Source organism: Spermophilus citellus, assembly GCF_964194105.1.
Source record: "Spermophilus citellus genome assembly, chromosome: 16".
NCBI lineage: Eukaryota > Metazoa > Chordata > Mammalia > Rodentia > Sciuridae > Spermophilus > Spermophilus citellus.
In genome coordinates this window covers 81,446,779-81,472,537 of record NC_138196.1, presented here as the reverse complement: position 1 = coordinate 81,472,537, position 25,759 = coordinate 81,446,779, and the positions used below count along the sequence as shown (strand labels likewise).

The 25,759-nt window shown below is 55.4% G+C and overlaps 1 protein-coding gene across 1 annotated transcript in view; it reads left to right on the top strand.

Moving 5' to 3' along the window:
• FAM167A (family with sequence similarity 167 member A) overlaps nucleotides 1–25,185 on the top strand; it is a 31,450-nt gene extending 6,265 nt beyond the window's left edge. The window contains exons 3-4 of the mRNA XM_081269291.1: nucleotides 10,697–11,464; nucleotides 23,141–25,185. Of these exons, the coding sequence (XP_081125417.1) occupies nucleotides 11,093–11,464; nucleotides 23,141–23,404 (636 nt within the window). The 5' untranslated portion in view covers nucleotides 10,697–11,092 and the 3' untranslated portion in view covers nucleotides 23,405–25,185. The remainder of the gene's footprint in view (nucleotides 1–10,696; nucleotides 11,465–23,140) is intronic.
• Nucleotides 25,186–25,759: the final 574 nt, after the last annotated feature.

Below are 25,759 nucleotides of genomic sequence, written 5' to 3'. Positions count from 1 at the left end.
GGGGGGTGAGGCTGCAGGCGCTTAAGCAGGGGAGCAGACTCCTCTCTCCCCCACCCAGCAGCAAGGCTGGGACCCCAGGTGGGAGATGCCCAGGGCTGTCCCAACAGGATCATACCCAAAGCTCTCTGCCCCCTCCCCAGCCTCCCCAGCCTCAGCCTACCTGAGCTCCATGCTGGAGCTGCAGCCTCCTTCAGGAGAAAGGGTGGATTCTCAGGAGGCTTTGCCACAGGGAGGCCTGACCCAGGCAGCAGCCAGCCAGCTTCAGGGGGAACACCTAGGCTTGTCCTGAGAGGAAAGCACACACTTATGTGGGCATTCTGCCTCCATGCAGACCACTCGTGCCTTGAGCAAGACCCCAGGGGCACTGTCCTGCAGAAGCCTGCTAGCACCCCATGTCACCAACCACCAGCCCACCCGACCCAGACACACACCCTCAAGACAACCCCCCCCAACTCACACAAACACCAGGACAACCACCCCCCACTCATACACACACCAGGACAACCACCCCCTACTCACACACACTCTCAAGACAACCACCCCCCACTCACACACACCCTCAAGACAGCCACCCCTCACTCACACACACCCTCAAGACAGCCACCCCTCACTCACATACACCCTCAAGACAGCCACCCCCTGCTCACACACACTCTCAAGACAGCCACCCCTCACTCACATACACCCTCAAGACAGCCACCCCCTCACTCACACACACCCTCAAGACAGCCACCCCTCACTCACACACACCCTCAAGACAGCCACCCCTCACTCACATACACCCTCAAGACAGCCACCCCTCACTCACATACACCCTCAAGACAGCCACCCCCTGCTCACACACACTCTCAAGACAGCCACCCCTCACTCACACACACCCTCAAGACAGCCACCCCCTGCTCACACACACTCTCAAGACGGCCACCCCTCACTCACACACACCCTCAAGACAGCCACCCCCTGCTCACACACACCCTCAAGACGGCCACCCCCACTCACACACACCCTCAAGACAGTCATCCCCCACTCACATACACCCTCAAGACAGCCACCCCTCACTCACACACACCCTCAAGACAGCCACCCCTCACTCACACACACCCTCAAGACAGTCATCCCCCACTCACACACACCCTCAAGACAGCCACCCCCACTCACACACACCCTCAAGACAGTCATCCCCCACTCACACACACCCTCAAGACAGTCATCCCCCACTCACACACACCCTCAAGACAGTCATCCCCCACTCACACACACCCTCAAGACAGTCATCCCCCACTCACACACACCCTCAAGACAGTCATCCCCCACTCACACACACCCTCAAGACAGTCATCCCTCACTCACACACACCCTCAAGACAGTCATCCCCCACTCACACACACCCTCAAGACAGTCATCCCCCACTCACATACACCCTCAAGACAGTCATCCCCCACTCACACACACTCTCAAGACGGCCACCCCCACTCACACACACCCTCAAGACAGTCATCCCCCACTCACATACACCCTCAAGACGGCCACCCCCCACTCACACACACCCTCAAGACAGTCATCCCCCACTCACATACACCCTCAAGACGGCCACCCCCCACTCACACACACCCTCAAGACAGTCATCCTCCACTCACATACACCCTCAAGACGGCCACCCCCCACTCACACACACCCTCAAGACAGCCACCCCTCACTCACATACACCCTCAAGACAGCCACCCCCCACTCACACACACCCTCAAGACAGCCACCCCCACTCACACACACTCTCAAGACAGCCACCCCTCACTCACACACACCCTCAAGACAGTCATCCCCCACTCACATACACCCTCAAGACGGCCACCCCCCACTCACACACACCCTCAAGACAGTCATCCCCCACTCACATACACCCTCAAGACAGTCATCCCCCACTCACACACACTCTCAAGACAACCACCCCCAACTCACACAAACACCAGGACAACCACCCCCCACTCATACACACACCAGGACAACCACCCCCTACTCACACACACCCTCAAGACAGCCACCCCTCACTCACACACACCCTCAAGACAGCCACCCCTCACTCACACACACCCTCAAGACAGCCACCCCTCACTCACACACTCCCTCAAGACAGCCACCCCCTGCTCACACACACCCTCAAGACAGCCACCCCTCACTCACACACACCCTCAAGACAGCCACCCCCTGCTCACACACACTCTCAAGACAGCCACCCCCCACTCACACACACCCTCAAGACAGCCACCCCTCACTCACACACACTCTCAAGACAGCCATCCCCCACTCACACACACCCTCAAGACAGCCACCCCTCACTCACACACACCCTCAAGACAGCCACCCCCTGCTCACACACACCCTCAAGACAGCCACCCCTCACTCACACACTCCCTCAAGACAGCCACCCCCTGCTCACACACACCCTCAAGACAGCCACCCCTCACTCACACACACCCTCAAGACAGCCACCCCCTGCTCACACACACTCTCAAGACGGCCACCCCTCACTCACATACACCCTCAAGACAGCCACCCCTCACTCACATACACCCTCAAGACAGCCACCCCCTGCTCACACACACTCTCAAGATGGCCACCCCTCACTCACACACACCCTCAAGACAGCCACCCCTCACTCACACACACTCTCAAGACGGCCACCCCTCACTCACATACACCCTCAAGACAGCCACCCCCACTCACACACACCCTCAAGACAGCCACCCTCACTCACACACACCCTCAAGACAGCCACCCCTCACTCACATACACCCTCAAGACAGCCACCCCCACTCACACACACCCTCAAGACAGTCATCCCCCACTCACACACACCCTCAAGACAGCCACCCCCACTCACACACACCCTCAAGACAGTCATCCCCCACTCACACACACCCTCAAGACAGCCACCCCCACTCACACACACCCTCAAAACAGTCATCCCCCACTCACATACACCCTCAAGACAGTCATCCCCCACTCACATACACCCTCAAGACAGCCACCCCCACTCACACACACCCTCAAGACAGTCATCCCCCACTCACACACACCCTCAAGACAGTCATCCCCCACTCACACACACCCTCAAGACAGTCATCCCCCACTCACATACACCCTCAAAACAGTCATCCCCCACTCACATACACCCTCAAGACGGCCACCCCCTGCTCACACACACTCTCAAGACGGCCACCCCCACTCACACACACCCTCAAGACAGTCATCCCCCACTCACATACACCCTCAAGACAGTCACCCCCCACTCACATACACCCTCAAAACAGTCATCCCCCACTCACACACACCCTCAAGACAGTCATCCCCCACTCACATACACCCTCAAAACAGTCATCCCCCACTCACACACACACCAGGACAAGCACCCCCACTCACACACTAGGACAACCACCCCCCTCTCACATACATGTCAACACAGTGAGCCCCATCACTCACACACACACACACACACACACACACACACACACAACTGGCGCCAGTCTAGACTCTGCCTGGTCTCTGTCCCCCATCTCAGGGGCTCCTAACACCAGCTCTGACCAAGAGCTGGAATGAAAATGAGCCTGGGAAGGGGAAAGATGGCTGGCATAGGGCCAGACTGGCCATGTCCCTCCTGCTTCCGTCACCATGGCAACTCTGAGGCAGAGGCACCGGGCTCTGGGCAGCTCCTGGCTCCTGTCAGCAGCTCTGTGGGACGCGCAGGGCTGTGTGCCGTCCTCTCGTCCTCTCCTCTCGGCTGAAGCACATCAGCAGAGCAGAGGCGTCAGTCCCAGACTGACCTGCCGTGGGGGTGAAGGTGGGAGGTCAGCCCTGTCCCCACCTGGGGCTCTGCATGTACCATAAGCATAGGACCAAGACTGAAACACCCACCTGTCCCAGGCCTGCTCGCCCTCATCACCTGTGGACCCCTGGACCTATCACCCCCCCTGGGGAAAAGCAGCTGCCTCTTTAGAAAAGGGATGAGGCCAGAGCTGTGTCCCAGCCACCCTGGTCCCTGTCCCCACCCACCTTTCACCCCTGGGGCAGCTCTGTAGTTTTCAGAGGAGGAGCCTAGGCCTGATGGCTGGGGCCGGGGGGCTCTCAGCCTCAGCCCTGAAGGCCTTTTAGTTCTCAGCTTTGAGGCCTGGGAAGCCTTGAGGCCCAGCCTGGGCCAGGCCCCGCCCCAGCCAGCCAGCTCTCCCTCTGTACCCTGCTCCAGCAGGGACACTCGTGGGCATGCCCTCTCACTCTGGGACTGTCACTCTGCTGTGGAAGTCCAGGGGGTTGCTCCCCAAAAGAGACTGCCTTCCCAGGCTGGAGGCCCTCAGGCACCCTAACGCTAACCCAGTTCCCAGGCATTTGGCTGCAGCCCAGTTGGGAAGGCTGCATGACCCAGAGCACAGGGACCCGTGGGTGGTACTTCTGAAAGAGGGAGCAGAACGGGTTTAAGTTTATGCAGCTGAAATATTGGTGGCCTGTCACTGACTGTCACCTAGGAAACATACCCACTAGGAATGTAGGTGGATTCAGCAAAATTTCATTCAGAGGACAGTGACCCTATGGGTCTCAACTGCAGGTGCCAACCCCCCTCGGGACTTGTGGGGATGTGAGAGAAGGAAGCCTTTTTGGCTGTCACAATGTTTTAGGACGCTGCTTACTTCTCAATTACACACGTGGCCTCTCCAAGGGAGTTGGCTGCTCCCCCGACTGCAGCCCTCAGGCTCCTGAGCACCAGCAATAGAAAGCAGCCTGAGTCCAGGCTGTCAGCGCTTGGAGACTGGCAGGAAGCAGAGACTCACAGGAGCAAGCAGGCAGAACCCGGGCAGCTCCAGGACAGAGGGGAGGCCCTGCAGCAGCACTCCAGCAGGGGCAGCTGGCTCCTTCCCCCATCCAGCACTTATGAATCCCAACCATCCATTCACTGGGCCCCACACAGGCCAAATTCAGACCCTGGGCCTGAGCCTCTGATTGGCTGAGCTTAAGTCACATGCTCGCACCTGGTTGCCAGGGCCTGGGCGGGGGAGGAGGGAGAATCTGGTCCTCTGATCCCAGAGAACAAATGAGAAGGGCGCCTGCCTGCTGTCTTGCACAAAGTGGGGGCTTCCCACAAACAAGAAAGGAGGGAGGCTGGGAATGGCAGACAAACAGGCCAACCAAGGCCAAACACCAACAGAGACCCACACGCCGCACCCTTCTCCAGCACCCACTCAGGCCAGGCAGCTGTACCTGTCAGAAGCCCAGCTCCAAGGAGCTCTGCCCAAGAGGAGGCTTTGAAAGCTGTGTAGTCAAAGTCTGGCGGGGTGGCTTCTGACGGACCTGAGTGAGGCCTTCAAACCATCCTGTGTGCTGGCTTTGTGTGCCAGCAGACCCTCTCTGTGTGAGAGCAAGAGGGCTCCAGTACCCAGGCTGGCTGGGAAAGGCCGGCTTCTGGGTTGGTCTGGCAGGAAAACTTCAGAAAGGCTCTGATTGGCCCAGTAGAGTCAAGTGACTTCCCCGCCCGCCCCCCCCCCCCCCCCCCCGTGAGAGGGGAGGTCAGGGCCACAGGTACCACAGGGACAGACTCCCCACAGTAAGGGAGAATGCTTTTTCCAGAAGGGAGAAGGAAGGTGCTGGGTAGAAATGTCCTCACAGATGCCAGGTGACAAGTAGGTCCTCTCTGGCTATAGTTCAAAGTCCTGGGATTTGGCACAAGCTAAATCAGGTTCTTCCTGCTTTGTCCCAGGAGCTGGGCCTGCATACCTGTGTCCAGGCACACCTGTGTCCAGGCACTCCTTGGCCAGGGAAGGGAGGTGTGTGTGGCCTTTCATGAGGACAGGTGGTGGAAGTACTGTCACAGAAGCCCGGGGCCCCTCTGGTCCTCTGAGCCCATCCAAGCTGGCTTACTGTGAGCAGCACAGGCTGCAGCAAGAGGCAGATGCGTGCTCTATGTGCCCGTTCATTCCATGTTTAAAGACAGCAGCATCTCACAAGTGCCAGAGGACCAGGATAAAAGGCCTGGCCTTGCCCTCATGAACTTGAGTCTGGTAGAAGGGACCATCAAGAAAGTGCCTGGTGTAAATGGGAGGGTTTAACAGGGACGGAGGCCCAGTTCGGGTCAGGGTCTCACATCCCAGCCTCACCACTTACTAGCTCTGTGACCATGGGCAAGCTACCAAAGCCATCTGCGCCTCAGTCTCTCCACCTGGAACATGAGGATGATGACAGTCTTCACGCGTGTGAGCCCTAACTGTGCCTGAACATGTGAAGCTTTCCGAGTGCCTGCTGGTGTGGTTGCTCCAAGTGTCAGCTCATGTGTGATGGTGTCACTGTTTCCCTCACGTGCTCTCGTTGCCGGGCGCACACAGCCAGCCCGGGAAAACAGAGGCAAGGAGAAATGCCTGAGGACTGAGGCGGAGGAGGGAAAGAAGGGCTTCTGGGCTGTAAAAGTTGCAGGCAGAGGAGCGAACTTGGGGTTCTGTGGGGCAGGAGAGTCGGAGGGGTTAAAAAGACTGTGCACCCTGCAGAAAAAAACAAATGGTTCCGGAGAAGCCTCTGTGCGGGGAGAGCAGGCCTGAGCCCGGGGAGCATCAGTCAGCAGCCCCCGTAGCCTTCCCTGCCCAGGAAGCCCATCAGGAAGTGGGTTCCAGGGTTTTCCAGGTGAGCAGGTGAGGTCATAATGAGACAAGGTGTTGGCCGCCTGGCAGGGCTGCACCCACCTGGCTCTTGGGGCAGCTGGGGATTAGCTCATGGCTGGCGAATCCTGCTTCATGGGCCAGGAAGCCTGGAAGCGCATCTGAACCACAGTCATCCCAAGCCCTGGCATGTTGCTGGGGCAGGAAGGCTGTGTATCCCCAAGGCTTTTCCTCACTGCTGCCCAGTGGCCTGGCTGGTGGGCATGTCTGAGCCTCATGGATTATGGGGTCTCGGGATCTCATCTTGTCTTCCAAGACTCCCGAGTCCCAGATCTAGTGGTGTCCAGTGTCCTCTGCTTTGTGCTCCCTGGGCCTAAGCCCCAGGAGTCAAGAAAGACTTCTGCTGCCCACCAAGCCCAAGAGGTGTCCAGAGCTGCCTCCAGTCCCCACCCGATGGCCTTCCCCACTAGTACAGAACATGTCAGCTCAGTGCCCACTAAGTGGTCAGTAGACAACAAACCCTTCTGCTAGCACCTTTCTGGGCCAGGAGCCAGCTTAGCTCCTGTGCCCAGCTGGAAGGGAGGGAGGAATCCCTGCTGGGCCTTTTCAGGCACCAGGGTGAGCCCCAAGCAGGTGGGATCCCTGGGACACTGCCTGGTGGCTCTGAAACAGCCTGTGCTGAGCAGGAGCTCTTTGGGTGAGCGTGGCCTTTCTTCTGTGCCCAGCCTTTGCTCGCACAAGGCACCACCAACTGCAGAGCACAGGCTGCGAAAGATTGAACCCGGGTCCTCCTCCTGTCAGCAGTTGTGCTGGAACCAGGACCAGGCCTGCAGCCCAGCCTCAGTCTCTGGCATGGAGAGCAGGCTGTTACACCTGGGTCCCTCCAGCACCTGGAGCTGGGGGTGGGAGGGTTAAAAATTGGAGCAGGGCGGGAGGGAGCAGTGCAGGATGGTGTTCTCGCAGGCTGGGCTCTTTTTCTCCCTTCCAAGGCAAACCTGCTCTTCACTCTTCTAGATCTCCTGAGATCAAAACTGGGGGAGGCAGGGCCAACGGATGGCATCCGTGGGCTTCCGGGAAGGATGTAAAGATGCAGAAATGGGCTCAGGACACCCAGCATTTCAAGGACCTACCAGATGACTGCTCAAGGCAGGGACAGGGGTGATGTGACTGATGTGACACCCATGGTTGCACCATCCTAATAATATTTTTTAAAGTGTAACTTTGTCTAGGGCTTACTGTACACCAGGGGCATGCTCTGTCACCATGAAATCCTGGCAATGACCTACAAAGTTGATATTGTTATCCCCTTCATGGGCATGGGACCCAGGGGGCACACAGGGACCCCACTTGGGTTAATGTTCTGTTGTCACCATCCTGAAATTCTTAGGACTTTTTTTAAAGAAGAGACCCAGCCCTGAGCCCTACAAATTGTGCAGCTGGTCCTGGTTGAGCCCACTCCTCAGAAGAGGACTCAGAGGCAAGGGATGATCATGAAGCCACAGCCCATAACATAGAACTGGTGGCTGCCCTTGAGCTCTGACCCCAAAGCCCACATGCTCCAGGGGAGAAAGAGGCTGACCACCATCACACAGTTCATGCCCAGGCCCCCAGCTGGCACCTGTCTGGAGGAGGGCACTTCACCTCTCCTAAGTGCCTCCCATACCCCCTGTGTGAAATGGGTGCTCCCACCTGCCTTGGGGGTTTGGGTGAGACTGGCGTGAGCTGAAGGGCACCCAGGTGCCACACCATGAGGCTCACCCTCAGTGGACTGAAAACCTCTTGTTAAAGTCCACTCCCTACACTATGAAGTCACACAAAGTCTCAGACTCTCAGTGGTTCCCACCCCAAGAGGAGCCCCTTACCTAAGGGGGAAGGACACAGCCCTTGCAGAGGGAGGGCACAGCTTCCTACTGTGTTATCTCTCACCAGTTCTGTGATATGGGCATGTGGCTTCATGATCATCCCCTGCCTCTGGGTCCTCTTCTGAGGAGTGGGCACAACCAGGACCCAGGTGGGGAGGGCACAGCTCATCAGTCTGTCTGTAGACTGGACCTTCTCCAGAAAACTCTTCTGGCTATAATGAGAGCTCCTCTTCCGTGGGAAGGAGGCCCTGTAGGATTCAGCCACCCAGGTGCACTCAGAAGAGATTCTGGGCCCTCAGCAAACAGGCAGAGGGCAGGCACCTGGGTGGGGCCCCAGAAAGCAGCTCCCAGTCTTCAGACTTGGAGAGAGCCTGGGAAGGCTGTGTCATGAGAAAGTGCACAGCGAGCCCCATTCCTGTGTTCTTGGAGCACGCTAAGATTTAGAGAGCACCGATGACCCTCGTCCTGCCCATGCCCAAGAGCCCAGGAGATTGGCAGAACACCTCATTTTGAGCATAGGAAACTGAGGCTTGGCAGGCCCCACGGGGCCTAGGACCAGAATCTGATCCCAGGTCTGGTGTCTCTAAAGGAGACCAGCAGCTCTCAGTCCTGACTGCACCCTTGTATCTGACCCTCAGATCACCCGGGAGCCTAAGAATGGGCTGCTCTCTGAGTTCTGGGCCCAAATCAAGGGAATCAGAACTCCTGGAAGTTGATCTGTGTTGCCCAGGTTCCCCAGGAGACTTTCACTTGCCCAGAGCAGCGCAGGAGGTGAAGCTGAGTTCCTCTGCTCTCAGTGGGGGTGGCATGCTCTTCCTCATTCCCCAGGGATGCCCCCCACTCCCGCAGAGGCAGGCTCAGAGTAGGGGAGAGTCCTCTGTCCTCCAGCCAGACCTCCCTGGCAGGCTGGGCTCATAGGGTGGTCCAGAACAGAAGCTCTGCTGTCTGTCTTCCCGAGCATTTCCGTGTGTCAGGAGGAAATCCATGACCTCCCTGGGCAGCCCAGCCTGCCAGTGGCCTCCCCATCCCAGATCTGCTCCCCTCAGTCCTCATCTCAGCCCGCCCAGTTCCCACACTCCAAGCAGGCATCACGATGATGATTTGCTTTCTTCTTTCGACAAGGATTTTAAAAGCACACACATCAACAAGCATCTCTCTCCCTTTCCATCCATTTTCACCCTAGGGTGGTGTGTGCACCAGGCTTCTGGGCATCTTGATTTTTCTTTTAGCCTTATCTTGGACATTGCTCTACATCAGTTCATTAGTTTTTACACCTGCATGGCCTCAGCACAGATTTTGAAAACTAGCCCTGAAAGCCAAGTTCAAGACACACATCTCCCGCTCGGATCGGCCCGTGTCTACCCTTGTTCATTCCCCGAAGACACAGGCACACCAGAAGGCTGGTGTCTAATTATAACCTACCCACCCTGGCACGATGGGGTCAGAGCCTTGGCTTATATCCCGCACTAGGTCCTGGAGGCCAACTCAGGTGGCAGCTGGAGCCTGGCGGAGGCGGCGCTGCTGTGTGGGCACTTTAGGTAAACCTGAGAGCCACCGTCCTGGAAGCCTGAGTCACCAGCTTCCTTCAGCTTCACAGTCCAGCTTGAGTGGAGCTGGCTCCTTCTTCCCCTCTGCAGCTGCAGGCTTATTTGCGTCCTCTCTGAGGGGGTGAGGTCAGGCGGTGGTGGAGGAAGCTGAGGGTGGAGGAAGCCAGCCCTGTGTTCAGGGAGAGGTGCCCAGGGCAGCAGCACCTGTACGGTGCAGGCACACCTGAGTCTGCGTGGAGCTCCACTGGCCTGGCAGCTGGCTCTGGGGACCCTCAGGCAGCTGTCACTGAGAGGGGCGACCTGTGCCTTCAGATTCAAGTGACTGGTCTTGTCTCCCTGCGGGAGTTCTGTCTGAGTGCGTCGCTTAGCCTCTTAGGGATTTGGGGTTCTCCCATGTCAAATGGGGACACAAACTAATCTCCACAGACTTGCTGTGAGGATTAAGTGAGATAACACGGTGGGGATTGTAGTGCTGCCCAATTTGTTCAGCTTCTCTGCCTCAACTTAAAGTGGTCGTCTCACCTCTAGTCCTGGACTAGCAAGTGGAAGCCCTGTCACTGGACCTCTCTGAGCCTCTTTCCCCTCCTGGAGTGTGGATGTGCCTCCACCCAGCAGCTGGGGAGGGGTCAGACTGACAATGTTCTCATTCTTCCTGCAGGGCCCGCACCACCTGCCTTCCCCGGGGAGGGCGAGCTTCTGGCCCGTCTCTGCTCTGCGCACACCTTCGGGACAGACAGATCTCCTTGGCAAAGGCTGCCCCTAAAGAATCCTGCCAGTGCTTGTCTGTTCCTGCCTTCTGCGAAGCATGGCACCCACAGGCTTCTGGGACGAATCATAGACCTCGAACCCCCGCAGCTGCTCTGAAAGACCCTCCCTGGGGCTCACCCCACGGTCCCTCAGCTCCGGGTGCCGCCCAGCCTCTGCAATGCCTTCTGGAGGCACAGCCCCAGCTGGATGAGGCCCTTCCAGAGCAGGACCCAGCCTCATCGCCCAGCAAGCCTCCCACACAGCCCCTCACCAACTGCCGGGTCTGGCTGCCAGGGCAGACTGTAGAATGTCTGTGCCCGAGATCCAAGTGGAGGAAGTGGGTGAAGAAGAGGGGCTGGCAGGGGCCGCCGCGCCTCCTGATGACCACCTCCGGAGCCTGAAGGCCCTGACCGAGAAGCTGAGGCTGGAGACCCGCAGGCCCTCCTACCTGGAATGGCAGGCCAGGCTGGAGGAGCAGACGTGGCCCTTCCAGAAGACGGCCACCAAGGAGAGCTTGGAGCAAGGAGAGTGTGGGGGTGGGGAGCCCCTGCTGCCCCCAAGGGAGCCCAGAGAGCACCCCCCGCCTGCCGGGAGCACCAGCCAGGGCGACAGGTCCCCGGGCAAGCTGGAAGGCTTCCAGAGTATCGATGAGGCTATAACCTGGCTCAGGAAGGAACTGGTGAGTGGCTGCCCCCACAGAAGTCCCCAGAAAAGAGAGGATGTCATTCTTTGTCTCTATGTGTCCCTCTGTTTCTCTCTGTTTCTATCTCCTTTCCCCCATCATGTGTTGGACCTCCCATCTTAATAGACCCACCACTTGCACATCTGTAATCTTCCTATTTGACAAAGGCAGATCTTATTTCTCTGGTTGCATGGGGCTGTGTCAATCAGCCATTAATCCTGGACATTGTGGAGGAATCAAGCTGTGTCCATGAGAATCTGAGCCCATGTTAGGGTATCTGTACCCTTCCCCCGACTGGCAGAGCCTCGCTGTCATGCCTGGACTGCTAAGTAGGTGCCTGGAGCTTCCCTGCCCTGTGAAGCCCTCTCCCCTGCCATCTGTCCCAGCTGCCCACACCTCCTATGACCACTCACTTACCAAGACAGTGGTTGCTCTCCCTCCCCGAGTGCTACTGTTGGGTTGCATGGCAGGCTACCTGGGGTGGACTGACTGCAGGAGGGGCCCTGGGTCTGGGGGTTGTCCTGTGCAAGGAACTGCTGTGAGTACTGAGGCCCAGCATGGAAAGTGCTGTATTGATGATGTGTGGTGTGCAGGAGCTGCCAGGGGATGTGCGCCTGATCATGCGTGGGGTAGAGGCTTGGTGAGGAGGCTGAATAGGAGCTTGCCCAGAGGTTGAGGCAGGGACGGTTTCCAGGTGGATTGAGTGCAAGCAAAGGGCCCTTTGCTTAGCCCTTTTCCTGCCCCTGGGCAAAACAGATTTCCAGTGGGAATCTCACCGTGTGCAGTGAATCTCAGCCTGAGAAACAGGGTGAGGGTGCAGAGCTGGGTGCTGCCTTCCCCCAGGGAAGAATCACCGGTCCCAGCACACTGGCTTCTCAACATGGCAGGCATGAGTCTAAGCCTCCCCAAGCTCTCAACCCCTGTCCTCCTGTCACTGAGGCCCAGGTAGCACCTGCCAGGTCCGGCCATCTGGCCCCAGGGAGCCAGGAGTCTAGGTCCAGCCACCACCCAGAGCCAGTAGTAATTCCCAGGGCAACAAGGCCTACAGAGGCCCACTCGGTTTGCTTTGCAGAATCCTGAAAACCAGAATCCTGTGGGGCCTGGAATGCATTATGGACTAAAATACATGAACTGGGGTTTGGGATGGGAAAGGGCTCTGGGACTCAGGTATCAGATGGAACAGGGACTGTTTTGGTCTCAGTCCTTGATGCTGAGAATGCTGCTCAGGACCCAGGGTTCTGTTACATGTGATTAACCGGTAACTGGAGTGTGCGTGGCTCTTGGCTTTCGTGGAAGATAAGGCACCTGTGGATTCTTGCTCTGTGGCGACAGGGTGCCTGTGGTGATATAAGAGGTGAGAGGTGGACATGCTGTGCCCCAGGACAGACCCTGAAAGTGTTCTTTGAATTCCTGAGGCTAAGCTGCTTTGATCTGTTTTCATAAAGAAGAACAAAAAATATTCTCATTAATCAAGGATGCAATTGTCGGTTTTAGCTTCTTTTGAGGTTCATTGCTTCTGAAAGCAGAGGCGGTTTCTCTCTAAATACACTCACATTCCTCACGGGCCCCCTCTGGAGCAGAGGGTAGAGAAGGACTCTTCTGTGTGTAAACCAGTGGGGACTTTCCTAGAGCTTGTGCTGTCATCTTCAGACAGAGAGATGTCTTGCAACCCTGACTGTGTTTATAACCACCTGGGGACCTTTGGAGGCTCCCAAAGCCTCAGTCAGACCCCAGACCAACCAAATGAAGTTCCAGGGCGTGGTGCCCAGCATCCATAGCTTTCAAAGCTCTCACCTGCTCCCACTCTGCAGCCGGGGCTGAGAACATCAGCTGAGACCCACCGGGCAAGCTATTTTCTCTTGCCAGAACTCTGTAAGCAAAGTGGCAGGAGGTGCCCCACCCAGAGATTCTGGCCAAGAGCACCCTTGGGTGGACAGCAGAGCACTCCTTGCCAGGACTAATTTGGTCCCCAGGGGCTGAGTAACTGAGGCTTTTAACAGATGATATGACTGGTAAGTGTCAGAGCCAGAGTCAGACTCAGCAATCACCACTGGGAGGAGAACGCTATGGGAGAGGCAGGGGGTGCAGCAGGTGATGCAGCTCAATGGCAGAGGACTCGCTGGGTATATCCAGAGAGCAGCGACCTTCAAATTCTCCCTGGGTCTCTTTGTAGAATGAAGATTCTGTTTCCCCCTGATTCAGAATTGACATCTCTAAGGTAACCTATATGGCTGCTCCATGGGCCACATTTTGAGTATCAAGGAATGAAGGGAGGCTTAGACTGGTGCCAGGGAACCTCTGAGGCTCCACACGGGACAAACCTAGGGGTCCCCAAGCTTGAGCTTCAAGTCCTGTCCCTGCTATATCTGCCCCATGTGGCTTAGCACTCAACCAGTGAAGAGGCCTCAGTGAGCGAACTCACAGCATCACAAAGCAAGTGGTCCAGGAGCGCTGGCCAGCAGCAGCCCCGATGCAGACCAGAGGCAGGCGATTCTGACCCAAAATTCTGCCTGCCTCAGAATTCGGCAACAAAGGCAACTTGTAAAACCCTTTGACTGAGGTGGACAGTTCTCATTCGAACACGTCCTCCTGTCTTTAAGCTTCAACCAAAACAAAGCTCCATGCCATTGGTTTTCTGATTCATCCTCTGATCATCATTTAAGGTGCCTTTAAAAATCCACCTATTTTTAACACATCCAAAGAGACTTGCAGAACCTCTACTGTACTGTACTGAATGTAAGCCCGGAATCAAGTTTTTCCTACCCTATTCGGGCCTCCCATTCGCCTGTATGTGAATTTGACTTTACTCCAGGGATTGAAGCGCTGTGAGTCAGTCGTGTGGGGTTTTTCCTGTATGATGCCAAACACCCCCAACTTAATGAAAGTTTGGGGTTCAGTGAGGGCAGGCCCCTAAACTGTCCCCTGACCTTCTGGCATTCCAGGGAGGCTATTGTCAACCAGCACCATTGGGAGCAGGCAGCGCTGGGTCTGGGAGCAACATCTGCCTCCCCCTGCTCCTGCAAGGCCAGCTGAGAGGGACTGCCTGAGCGCCGCGATGGGCTTCCAAGGCTAGGAAGGGCCCGAGGCTCCCCCAGGCTTCCCTCCTGATCTCCCTCCAGGCTTTCACTGCTAGGACACCCTGGGGACCTGCAGGCAGAGTCCACTTCCCTTCCACTTCTGCACGGGGGCTTCGAGGAAGGTGGAGCCCTCGGAGCCTGTTAGGGTGATTTCTCCAGCTAAGGCCTGACTTTGGCTCAGAGTGGATTTAGAGACCTTGTGACCACTTGGTTGTGGCAGGTGGGGCAGCAAGGACTCCTCCAGGCTGAGGTCCAACCTCACCATTCCCAGGACGGCCACTCGGGGTCCAGTAAGTGGCCACTGTGCACCGCTACTGGTTCCTGGCTGCTCTGGGTGCCGGAGGGTCCCAGCCTCCAGCTTCCTATCTTCTGACTGAGTGGCCTGGTGGGGTGGGGCAGTGCCTGACCCTGGAGCCTCTACCCCAAGCTGAGCGTGGAATTCAGGACATCTCACCCAGGCCCCTAACTGGGCTGGGGTCAGCCGCCAGCCCTAGGGCCTGGCCTTGAGTGGTCAACATCCAGCCTGAGGAAGAGGGACCCTCCTCTCCCTCTTGTCTCTGAAGTTGTGCTCAGAAGTTCCCTCGCCAACCTGGAGTTAAAGCCCAGGACAATAAAGCATTCCCCCGGCTCTGCGGGTGCCACAATCTGAACGAGACATCCCAGCTTCCTCCTGGGCCGTCTTCCAGGCGAGAATCCTTGGGTGTGGACAGACATTTCTCTCAGTTTCACGCAGGTGTTTGATCCCCGCAGACAGAGCTCCTGAGAAGGTGTTTATAGTTGTTAGAAAAAAGGAAAAGAAGTCTGGCGGTGTTAGTCACGGCACGTCTGCGCGGCAGGAGGCCTGAGACCTGGCCCAGCCTGCGGCGCCCTGCGGTCACAGCTGGGGTGCCCGGGAGCCCTCTCCCAGCACATCCTCTCTTGCCTGTGCTGCCTGCTTGGCAAGCACAGCCCTGCTGTGTCCAGGGCCCACCCCCTGAAGCCAGAATTGTCTGCTGACCGGCCCAGCCAAATGACAGGTCTCACTCTCCATGATGTATGGAGGCGAGGAATGTGGTGCCAGCCATGTCACTCTGTGGTTCCAGTGAACCTTCCCAGTGTTCCCTAGGAAGCCTTAGATGTGTTTGCTGTCCCCACTTTACAGAGGAGAAGAGGGGGGGGCGCAGAAAGATTGTAGGTCTGAGGGACAGAGAGGTTAAGCAGATGGAGCCCCAGGCCACCTGGCTCTGCACCCAGACCAGGCCTCTCTGGGTGCTTCAGGCCATTCAAGTCATCGGGGCCTGAGCTGGCAAAAGCCTGCACTTCCCTCCTGATTTCAGAACAGGATACTTGTAAAAGGTCAATGACTCATGAAACCCTTAGGGGGGCCCAGCCTGTTTCTCCTTGAGGACAAGAGCAACACAGAGCCAGCCCACAGGGGACAGGCTCCACTAGGGGGAGTCCAGGCACCCTCTGCCCAGACTGTGTCTTCTCAGTGACACCTAGGGCTCTTGGACAGCCACCACAGGAGGGAGACCCCTGCTCATCTGGGCAGATGTGGCTTCCTGGGAGTTATTACAGAATTCACAAACAAGAGCACCAGCAAAGGAAGCATGCGGCATCCTCGGGGACTCTCCTTCTGGGTGGTGGTGTCATTCTTTCTGCTTTTTGTAGCTCCTGAAAATTCTAAATAGGAATATGGTGTATGCAATCCAGGGGTGAAAGGCTTTAAAACTAAAAGACTGAAGAAAGAAAAGCACCGGCTCCTTTGTGTCCCACCAGTGCAGTTGGTCCACAGCCCTCACCTGTAGGCCACAGGTAAAGCAGCACAGAAACCCAGGCCCTCAGTCCCCAGAAGTGCCCTCCGGGCCTGAGAGTGACAAACTGGGCACTGCTGGCCACTGGGGTGACAGGGATCCCCATCACAAGGCCCTGCCCGCACCCCTTCCTCATCCTGGGAAGCAAGGAGAGCTCACCATGGAGCAGCCCCAGGCAATCCTGGGCCTCGGGAGGCAGGTGGGGCCCTTCCTCCAATCCCTCGTTCCCCTTTGATGCTGGGGAGAGGTGGGCCCAGGTAGGGGGACAGGGTCCTGCCTTCATGGAGTCCCCCACCCCCAGGAGGAAACAGCCTTAGGACCTGCACCAGGGCATTTGTTAAGGACACATCCCGCTGGTCCTCCCTCCCTGGAAGCTCAGGCTACACCTCTGGGTGGTGTTGGGGTGAGTACCCACAAGTGTCGCCCCTTCAGCTGGCACAGTAACTGCTTGAGGGTGGAGTAGTGAATGCATCAAATGTGTGGCTTTAGGAAAGTGATTTACCTGCTCCTCCTGGGCTTTGTCCTTGTAAACCCTACCTAGCAGGGAAGGGACAATGAGGATGAGCAGCCCAAGGGCAGTGACCACGGGGACCCATGGAGACTGCAGGTGCTGAGTGGTGGAGGGTCACAGTGTCACATCATTTAATACAGCGATCTTCCCTGGTGGCTGCTGGTGGCCTATTACTCTCCCCATTTTAAATGGGAGAACAGAGGCTGAGAAATGGGCCCAGCAGAACAGGGATTTGAACTCAGACCTGCCCAAGCTCAGAGCCCAAACTACAGAACTAGTTGCTGCCCTGGCAAATGAGCATGAATGCACTTTCTGCTCACTCGGTACATTCTCCCAACTCCTGGGGTTTGGGGTATTTTTTTTTTAAATTTTTCTAGTTATAGATGGACACCATACCTTTATTTATTTATTTATTTATTTATTTATTTATTTATTTATTTATTTCTTATGTGGTGCTTGGGATCAAACCCAGTGCCTCACATGTGCTAGGAAAGCACTCTACCACTGAGCCACAGCCCCAACCTGGGTTTGGAGTATTATTCTCCAAAGACTACTTGAGTTTGCCCTCTTTCCAAGAACTCATCTCTCTCTGAAAAGGGGACACTTACTATTCTAATACAAAGTCCAGTTCTGGTGGTTCCTGGGCTCAGAAGGGGCTGTTCAGCCTGAGGTATTATTCTTAGCTGGACAATTTCTTTCTGACAAATATTATTTTTAAAAATTGACATATAATACTTGTGCTTATTGACGGGTACAGTTGTATAATACATGTATACAGTACATAATGATCAAATCAAAGGAATTAGCATTTCCATCTCCTTGAATATTAGCAAGTCTTTGTGTTCTGAGCACAAACTCTCCTAGTTGTCTTGAAATGTGTAATAAATCATGGAATACTTTTGTCACTTCTGTGTTACAGGACTCTAGAACTAATCACCCTCCCCATCGAACTGTCTCCCTCTGTTCCCCCATTTTCCTAGCCTGTAGTGACCCCCATTCTCTTTACTTTTAGGAAATCAATTTTTTAGCCTCCACAAATGAGGGAGAACATGTGGTATTTGTCTTTCTGGATTATTTCCTTAAAGCCCTGTAATTCCAACCATGTTACCACAGATGACAGGATTTCATCCTTTTTATCATCGAATAATATTCTACTGTGTATATATACCACATTTTTTATCCATTCATCTGTTGTTGGACATTGCAATTGATTCCGTACCTTGGCTATTGTAAATAGTGCTGCAGTAAATATGGGAGTATAGGTATCTCTTTGATATGATTTCTTTTCTTTGAATATATGCCCAGGAGTGGGATTCCTAAACATAGGCGATAGTTCTATTTCCAGTTTTTGGAAGAACTTCCATCTGCTTTCTATAATGGATATACTAATTTATAGCTCCACAGAGTGTATGAGTTCTCCAATCTCTGCCCCCTCACCAGCAATTATTATTTGTCTTTCTCATAGCCATTCTAACTGGGGTGAGAGGCTAGCTCATTGAGGTTTTGATTGGCACCTCCCTGATAGTGGTGGTGGTGGTGAGCATTTTTTGCATACACATTGTGCATTTGTATGTCTTCTTTTGGGAAGTGTCTGTTCAGGTCCTCCCCCGGTCCACAGCAGCCCCCGCTCTCCTGCTGTCCCTCTCTGGTGTAGCTTCCAGGCACACATCCCTCCACATCCAAGGTGCAACCTGATGAGATAGGAGGGGGTGACTTTCCCCTTTTGCAGAGGGTCTCACTCCCACTCCCCAGAGGGCTGCACTGGGCCTGGAGGCAGCAGACCTAGGGGCTCTTCAGAATGCATTATCCCACCTTGCACCCTCAATGTAGCATTTCGATCTAGAATGTTCCAAGTGTGAAAAATCAAAGACTATCTAAAGGTAGAATTTCATTCCAGAGTGTTCTCTGCAGTCCTGAAGGGTCTACTGCTTTCTGCCCCACCCTTTGGTCCCAGCACAGGACCCCCTCAGCGGGGAGAGACCAAGAGGCCTGGCGCAGACAGAGGAGCTGCCTGGCTGGCTCTTTTCTGTCCCACAGAGCCAGCCCAGGGGATGGGAACAGGCGTGTTAACCTCCTGCCCACAGCCTGGGCCAAGGCTGCAGAACACATCACCCAGTGGAAGAGGCAGCTCTGCTCCGTGAAACATGCAGAGGACCTCTGAGGTCCTTCATGTCCCCCAGAAATGAACTCACAGACATGATTTGGTTTCTAGGAAACTTTGAATTTTTTTTCTTTTACATTTCTCCCAGAAATTCAAGTCTCCATTCAGCAGCACATTTTAACCACACCGCCTGCCTTCCTCCTCCTAGCATTAATCCAGAGACCAAACCAAGAGCAAGTAACACTGTCATCAGGGCCTCTAGGTGGAAACCCTACACGATGCCGATTGTCACAATAGGACAGGCCTTGACGCAGAGCGGAACAAATCCTGAGATGGGTTGCAAAAACCGTTTGCAAAGTTCAGGAATGAAGTCTCATTACCCAGTCGGGAAGGAAAGGAGTGCTCAGACCCTTCACACACTGAGAAATGGCCTGGGTCTTGTTCCCAGGCTCTTCTCAGCATCAATTAGAGGCTAATTATAGCTCTTAGGCTGGGCCAGTCTAGGTACAAACAGCCTTCACCTTGGGGTTCTCGGTCACCAGTTGGTGCCAGCCAGGACTTTCCAAGCAACGCAGCTTGCACCAAACTCCAGCTCCCAGACCCCTCCCGAGGCCCGCAGCCCCTCTCTGCTCCCTGGCTCCACGGGTTTGGTCACTTTAGCTACTCTGCATCATGTGCTGAGTGACTGGCCTACGTCACTTAGCACAGTGTCTTCAAGTTCACCCCTGTGGCAGGTGGCAGAACTCCCTCCTGTTAAGGCTGAATGTGTCCAGTGCATGGAGGGACCACACTTGCTTATCTCTCCAACAAGGTGGTTGCTTCCACCTTGGGGCAGTTGTGACTAATGCTGCTATGAACCTGGGGTGCTGTGAACGTGGGGTGCACACTCCTCCTGGAGTCCCCACCTGCGGATGCCTTACATCTGTACCCCAAGGTGAAGCTGCGGGTCCTACAATAATTCTGTCTCATTGTTTTGAGGGTCTGCCTGCCGTTTCCCGGGTCTTCTGCTGCCTTGGTTTTATCCCTGCCTGCCCCAAGGCAGGCGCAGCTCCTCCTCTCCCCCCTCAGAGCCCACCCCCACACACCCACACCCACAAGGGATGCATTTCTGGGGCACTTTCTGCTCTCTGAATCTCGTCTCCACCTTCCCCTCTCACCTCCTCATCTCACCTTGCCTGCTTGGGAGTGAGGATGCTCCTCTCCTCTGACAGAGCCCTTTAATGACACTGTTTGTGACTGAATTCCGCCCTGGGCAGGTTCACCTTCCACCTGCAGAAACAGCCAGCCGGCTGTCCTAGGAGGGCTCCTGTGTGCCTGGTGGAAACCGATGTCTGTGGGTGACCATCAAGCCTAGATCACAGTCCAGCCCTGCCGGGGGCCACCTTCCTTTCCTCCACACCTGGGGTACTCACCATCTCCCTACCAAGTGCTGAGAGCCCCCGACCAGTGGCATCTCACCTCCTTTCACCAAGTGCCAAGGTCAGGCTTGCTGGAGAGATCGGTGTACCTCTCAGAGTCCAGCAAGTGCCTCATCCCCAGAGGACAGCAGGCCACCTGGGAGAGGGGAGGGAAGTCAGTGTCCCACAACGACACACACACTGAGAGGTGCGTCATCCTCAGGGGCCAGGACCAGTGGTCAGTCTGTTAAAGGAGAGATTAAGCCTGGGATGCCCTGGCCTGGTCCTGAGTCCGGACCTGCGTTGGGGCACTAGAGAGCTGGCGAGCGCCCACCTCCTTTGGCCATCGAGGCTCATATTCATACAGTGTTGAGTTTGTCTCTTACATGCCTCCTTCGAGAGGCAAAGGACAGAGGTTCAGGGAGCATTAGTGGCTTTGCCCAAAGCCACTGAGCCAGCAGGAGAGGGGCTCTCACCCAAGCCATAAAGCCCTGCATCAGCTGCCCCAGGGGGACAGGAGCCCTGGAGGGGCCACTGCACTGCCTGTGGTCAGCCCCGGGGACCTGAGTGCCACAGTCCCAGTTTGCTGAAACATAACCTTTCCCCCCTCTCTGCTGCCGCCTGCAGGTGGTGTCTCACAGCTCCTCTCAGACACTTGGCCAACCTGAAATTCTCCAGTGTTAAAGGATATTTCAGAACAAAGATCCAATTCCTGAGGCTAAAATGCAGATCTAAACCACAGGGTTCCTCACTTTCCAAGGAGATCTATCTTCAAATTCCAAAATACTCCTAAGAGAACCAGGACAAGCCAGGCTCCAGAGGATGGCGTGAAGGCAGAGGTGTGGACAGTGTGTCTTCAGACAGGTCCGACCTCTGTCTCCGTCAGAGAGGGTGCAGGCATCGCCCCGCCCAGTCCCCGGCATATTAGGGGCTTCACAGAAAATGAGTAGATGACCAGCCACTTGTGGCAGCCCATCACCCTCAATCTGGTGCTACTCTAAATCATTAGGATTCCTGACTGGCAAAGAATTTGAGTTGAGATGCCCGAGGATTGAAAACTGAGCTCGGGAGTGGGACTGTGAACATCCATCCCAATTCTTGCTGACCCTCAGGTGAAGTCAAGGCTTTCTCTCTTGATGCTTCTCACCCATGAAATCAGGAAACGAGATCTGTAAGGTACATTGAAAATGAGTCCTCGTGAGCTCACGCATTTTTCTACCCAGTAGCGCCTCGTATTCCCAACTCTCGAAGAGGAAGGTGAGGACATTTGCTTTAATTTGCGTAATCACAAATTAGGAAGGGTCCCTCTGGAGTCTCATTTGGCTTCAAGCACCAAGTGGGCCACATAGGACCCCAAAAATGCTAAAACAATAACCACTTGCAAGTGTAGGCAGAGTGAACTGTGAGAAGGAATCAGACCTCAATTCAAGTAGGGGCAGCCTGTGGCCTGTCTTGGTGACACTAAATGGAAAATACTCCTCTAAGCCTGGCGATATCCTGCCCCACTCTTGCTCTGCCATGTCACAATTGTGAAGCTGAGTGACACATTGAGCCCCTGAGCTTGAACACCCTGGCTCATAAAATTCAGGCTCACGCTGCCCTGCTGGTGCCTCTGGGACCATGGGGGTCCCACAGTTTCCACATGGAGATGGATTTTGGAATCTGTCAGCTGGGGTCACGTGCGGAGTTATCATCATGTCCCTTCCTCATCAGGAAACACAGAGGCACTCAGATCACTGTAGCCTCCCACAGGGTCACAGACCACTCAGCCAGCTCCATGTCCCACGCTCCAGCTCTCCCTCGGAGGCGGAACTTAGCGGTCAGTCCTTGGGGTCATGGAGTCTGACCGAGTCTGACTGAGTCACTGACCAGCTCCGCTAATGGGGGACTCTGCGACCTGACAGGGTTTCTTCTCGGTGCCTCTACTTCCCTACCCATGATGGCGTTTTACTCCATGGGCTGCAGTGAGGAGCCCTGATGTGTGTGAGTACACCCAAAGGGCCAGAACCATGCCTGGTTCACGGTAAGAGATAGTCACCTCGTTTCACGTTCAATTCCTTTGAAACTTTATTAAATATTTCAGCATTCAAGGACATTTAAAGGATAATATAGCAGCTGCCAGCCCCCCAGCATATGACCTAGAGCCCTTAAATCCCCCCCATTACATTCCTCTTCCCTACCCAGAGGAGCCATGTTCCTGAACTCGGGGTTTGTTATTCTCATCTTTTCTTCATCCTCTTGCTGCATCTGAATATATCGCTAAACAGTGGGAATGAACTGGAAGGGTTTTTGGTCTGGTTTGGTTTGGAACCAGGGATTGAACCCAGGGGCTCTTAACCACTGAGCTACACCCCCAGACTTTTTTTTAAACAGGGTCTGGCTAAGTTGCTTAGGGTCTCCCTAAGTTGCTAAGTCTGGCTTTTAACTTGTGATCCTCCTGCCTCAGCCTCCTGAGCCCCTGAGATTACAGGCATGTGTCATGGCACTCAGCTGGAAGTATCTTTAAGCCAGGACTACATGCACCTCTTTCAGAAGAGAAGGATTTAGGTAGTAACTTGCCCAGCACAAAGCTTGGTTGGACAAACACACCCTCCTTTGTCACCTGAGCCCAGAAGCTGCTGATGTTTCTAGATGCACCATTCAATGACCCAAGACATCCATTAGGACTCCTGGTAGGGGAGGGACCAAGTGCCTGAGTGTCAGGCACTGTCTCAGAGGAGGTGTTGGTGCTTGTGAGGGACCCAGGAGCCGCCACCTCCACCGCTCTTGCTGACCCCTCCCTCGTCCCTTCCAGGCAGAGATGCGGCTGCAGGACCAGCAGCTGGCCAGGCAGCTCATGCGCCTGCGAGGTGACATCAACAAGCTCAAGATCGAGCAGACCTGCCGCCTGCACAGGAGGATGCTCAACGATGCCACCTACGAGCTGGAGGAGCGGGACGAGCTGTCCGACCTCTTCTGCGACTCCCCGCTCGCCTCCTCCTTCAGCCTCTCCACACCGCTCAAGCTCATTGGGGTCACCAAGATGAACATCAACTCCCGGAGGTTCTCTCTCTGCTGAGAAGCCCCAGAGGGGCAGAGGACCCCAGAGGAAGGGAGCTGGGCTGAGCAGTTACCCAGTGGGGTCCCCCGGGCATGCCCCTAGGACCTGGTGGAGGGAGGGTGCTCTTGGGAGGCCCAGCCATGGACCCCAGTGTCTCCTGGCCCACTCTTATTCAGCACCCTGAGTGTGCAGAAGCTCCGTGGGCAGGGTCCCCTGTGCTCCACCTCAGTCCCCCACTCCTGGATAGCTGGTGCTATGAACTGGGACCCCCCAAGGGAGCCCCCAAAGCTTGCTACTCTTATAGAAGGCTCTCCCCTGGGGCGATTAGATGTGTTAGAAGCAACCATCTCACACCTTTGCCACCCTCCAAGTCCTGGCTCAAATTCGCCCTTGGTTGGTAACTTTGCAGCCTTGACAGGGACCCAGCAGGAGAGGAAACCAGAAAGAAGAGCAGGACATGGTGCTGGAACGTAGGATCCTTGGCCTGGCAGAAGCCAGTGCCCTGGTGGCACCACCCGGGCTGCTGTCAGTCTTGGGTACCGTGAGGCCAGGTAAATTGTTGCTGAGTGTGTGGGGACGTGTGCTAGGTGTGCACTTGTGTGGCTAGGGTGGGGCCCCCTTGCCTCCTCTGGCCATGTGCACCACCAACAGCTGGAGAGCACCTAGGAGGTGGCTGGCGACTGGGCCAGGCAGGTCGGGAACAGATCACCCGTCATTGAGTTCCCCAGAGGGTGCACAACAGAGGCCTCCAGGGAGCCCAGAAGCCCCTCCTGGGCCTCCTCTGAGACAGTGTCTGACCTCAACCACTCACTTTAATTGAATAGACTGTTACACTAACGTGTTGCTAACTTGTTTATAACTATTTGGTTCTCGCCCAAACTGGAAGCCAGTTGAGCAGGTCGAGCACAGAGCTTGGGGTTTGGCTTTAAGAGTTTCTCCCACAGGAAGTGTGAGGGTGGGCAAGCAGGGAGCAGGTTGGCGAAGTCATCTGGTCACTACCACATGCCACAGGGTGTCCCCAGGGGCAGGAGTTTTTATATATTTGATGGCATCTGGCAGAGTCCTCTCATGAATAAAGGAGCAAAGTGAAGCTGGGGCAGGAGAATGACTGTCCTTGGGTCACACGGCTGTAGACTATGAAGGTGTGAAATCATTGTGAACATGCATAGGGAGGTCAGCCACCTTGAACCCAAAGATGCTTTGCCAGACCCATAAACTGCCCACCCCTTCCACTGCCCAGCCCCCACCCTGTCTTCCTACTTTTTGACCCAGAGTATTTGAGTGGGAGGCAGAGCAGTGCCCAGATGGTGGCCCCTCGGGTCGCCACTGGTCTCCATCCTTAAGTATCCTGACTCTCCATGTTCCAGGTCCCTTATTCTGCAGGCCACGTCCACGCCCCCACAGCCCACCTGGTAGGAGCTGTGTTTTGGGGGGAATGAAATGGGGAAGAGCAAATGAGGGGCCCCAGGTAGCAAGAAGAGAATGTGGTGTCTTCCCCGGGACTTCAGGGAGACCCAAAGAAGGTAGACGAGCGTAGCCAGGGTTTGTTGTTGGCCCTAAATACCAAAGGATTGTCTGGCAGGTTTCCTGGAGGCCACACAGCATGGCCAGGTCCTGAGAGGACTTCCCTCCTGCCACCTCCTTCCACACCGGTCCTGCAGGCCACAGGCCATCTGCTGGCCATCACCCACCCTGCAGAGAACACACAGGAAAACCCACCCCACATTCAGAAAAAAATATATATACTTAACTGGTTTTCTTCTTAGAAATCAGTCATTAGAGTAACTGAAAAAATTGGAGTGAAGGAAAGCGGAGTGACAGAGATGAAGTGGTCAGTGCTCTGTGGCCCAGCGGGGCCCCTACCTTTGTTCTCTGGAGGGACAGATGTTTGGGCATAGTTTAGATGTCTCAGCTACTTTGTTTAGTTCATCCCAAGAGAATTTTATTCTGGGATAGGAGGGGAGGTGGAGGCCTGCGAAGTGCAGGGAAAGACAGCTGTGCTTCCCCGTGTGTGTCCCACACCGGTTAGCACCTGCCTTCCACAGTGAGCCCACGACTGACCGATTCCTTCAGCTTTGTGAGTCCCTGCTGTGTGGCAGCCAGGTGGGTCCAGCCTCCATCCCTGACTTTCTGGCTTACCATGTGTATACAGTGCTGTTTGCAGATTCATCCATGAGCCATCTCTGTGCCCCCCCCCCCAGGATGTAAAACACCCACCAAGTCTCCACTGTGCTGTCACATGTGGTCATGTCCGATGCCTTCGTAGGCTCAGTAGCCATCACAGAGGCCTAAAGGGCCTGGGCAGGCTTGACCTACCCCTGTAGCAATACCAAGTGCTATTACATAATCGATGGACAATTTTATTTTTATGAT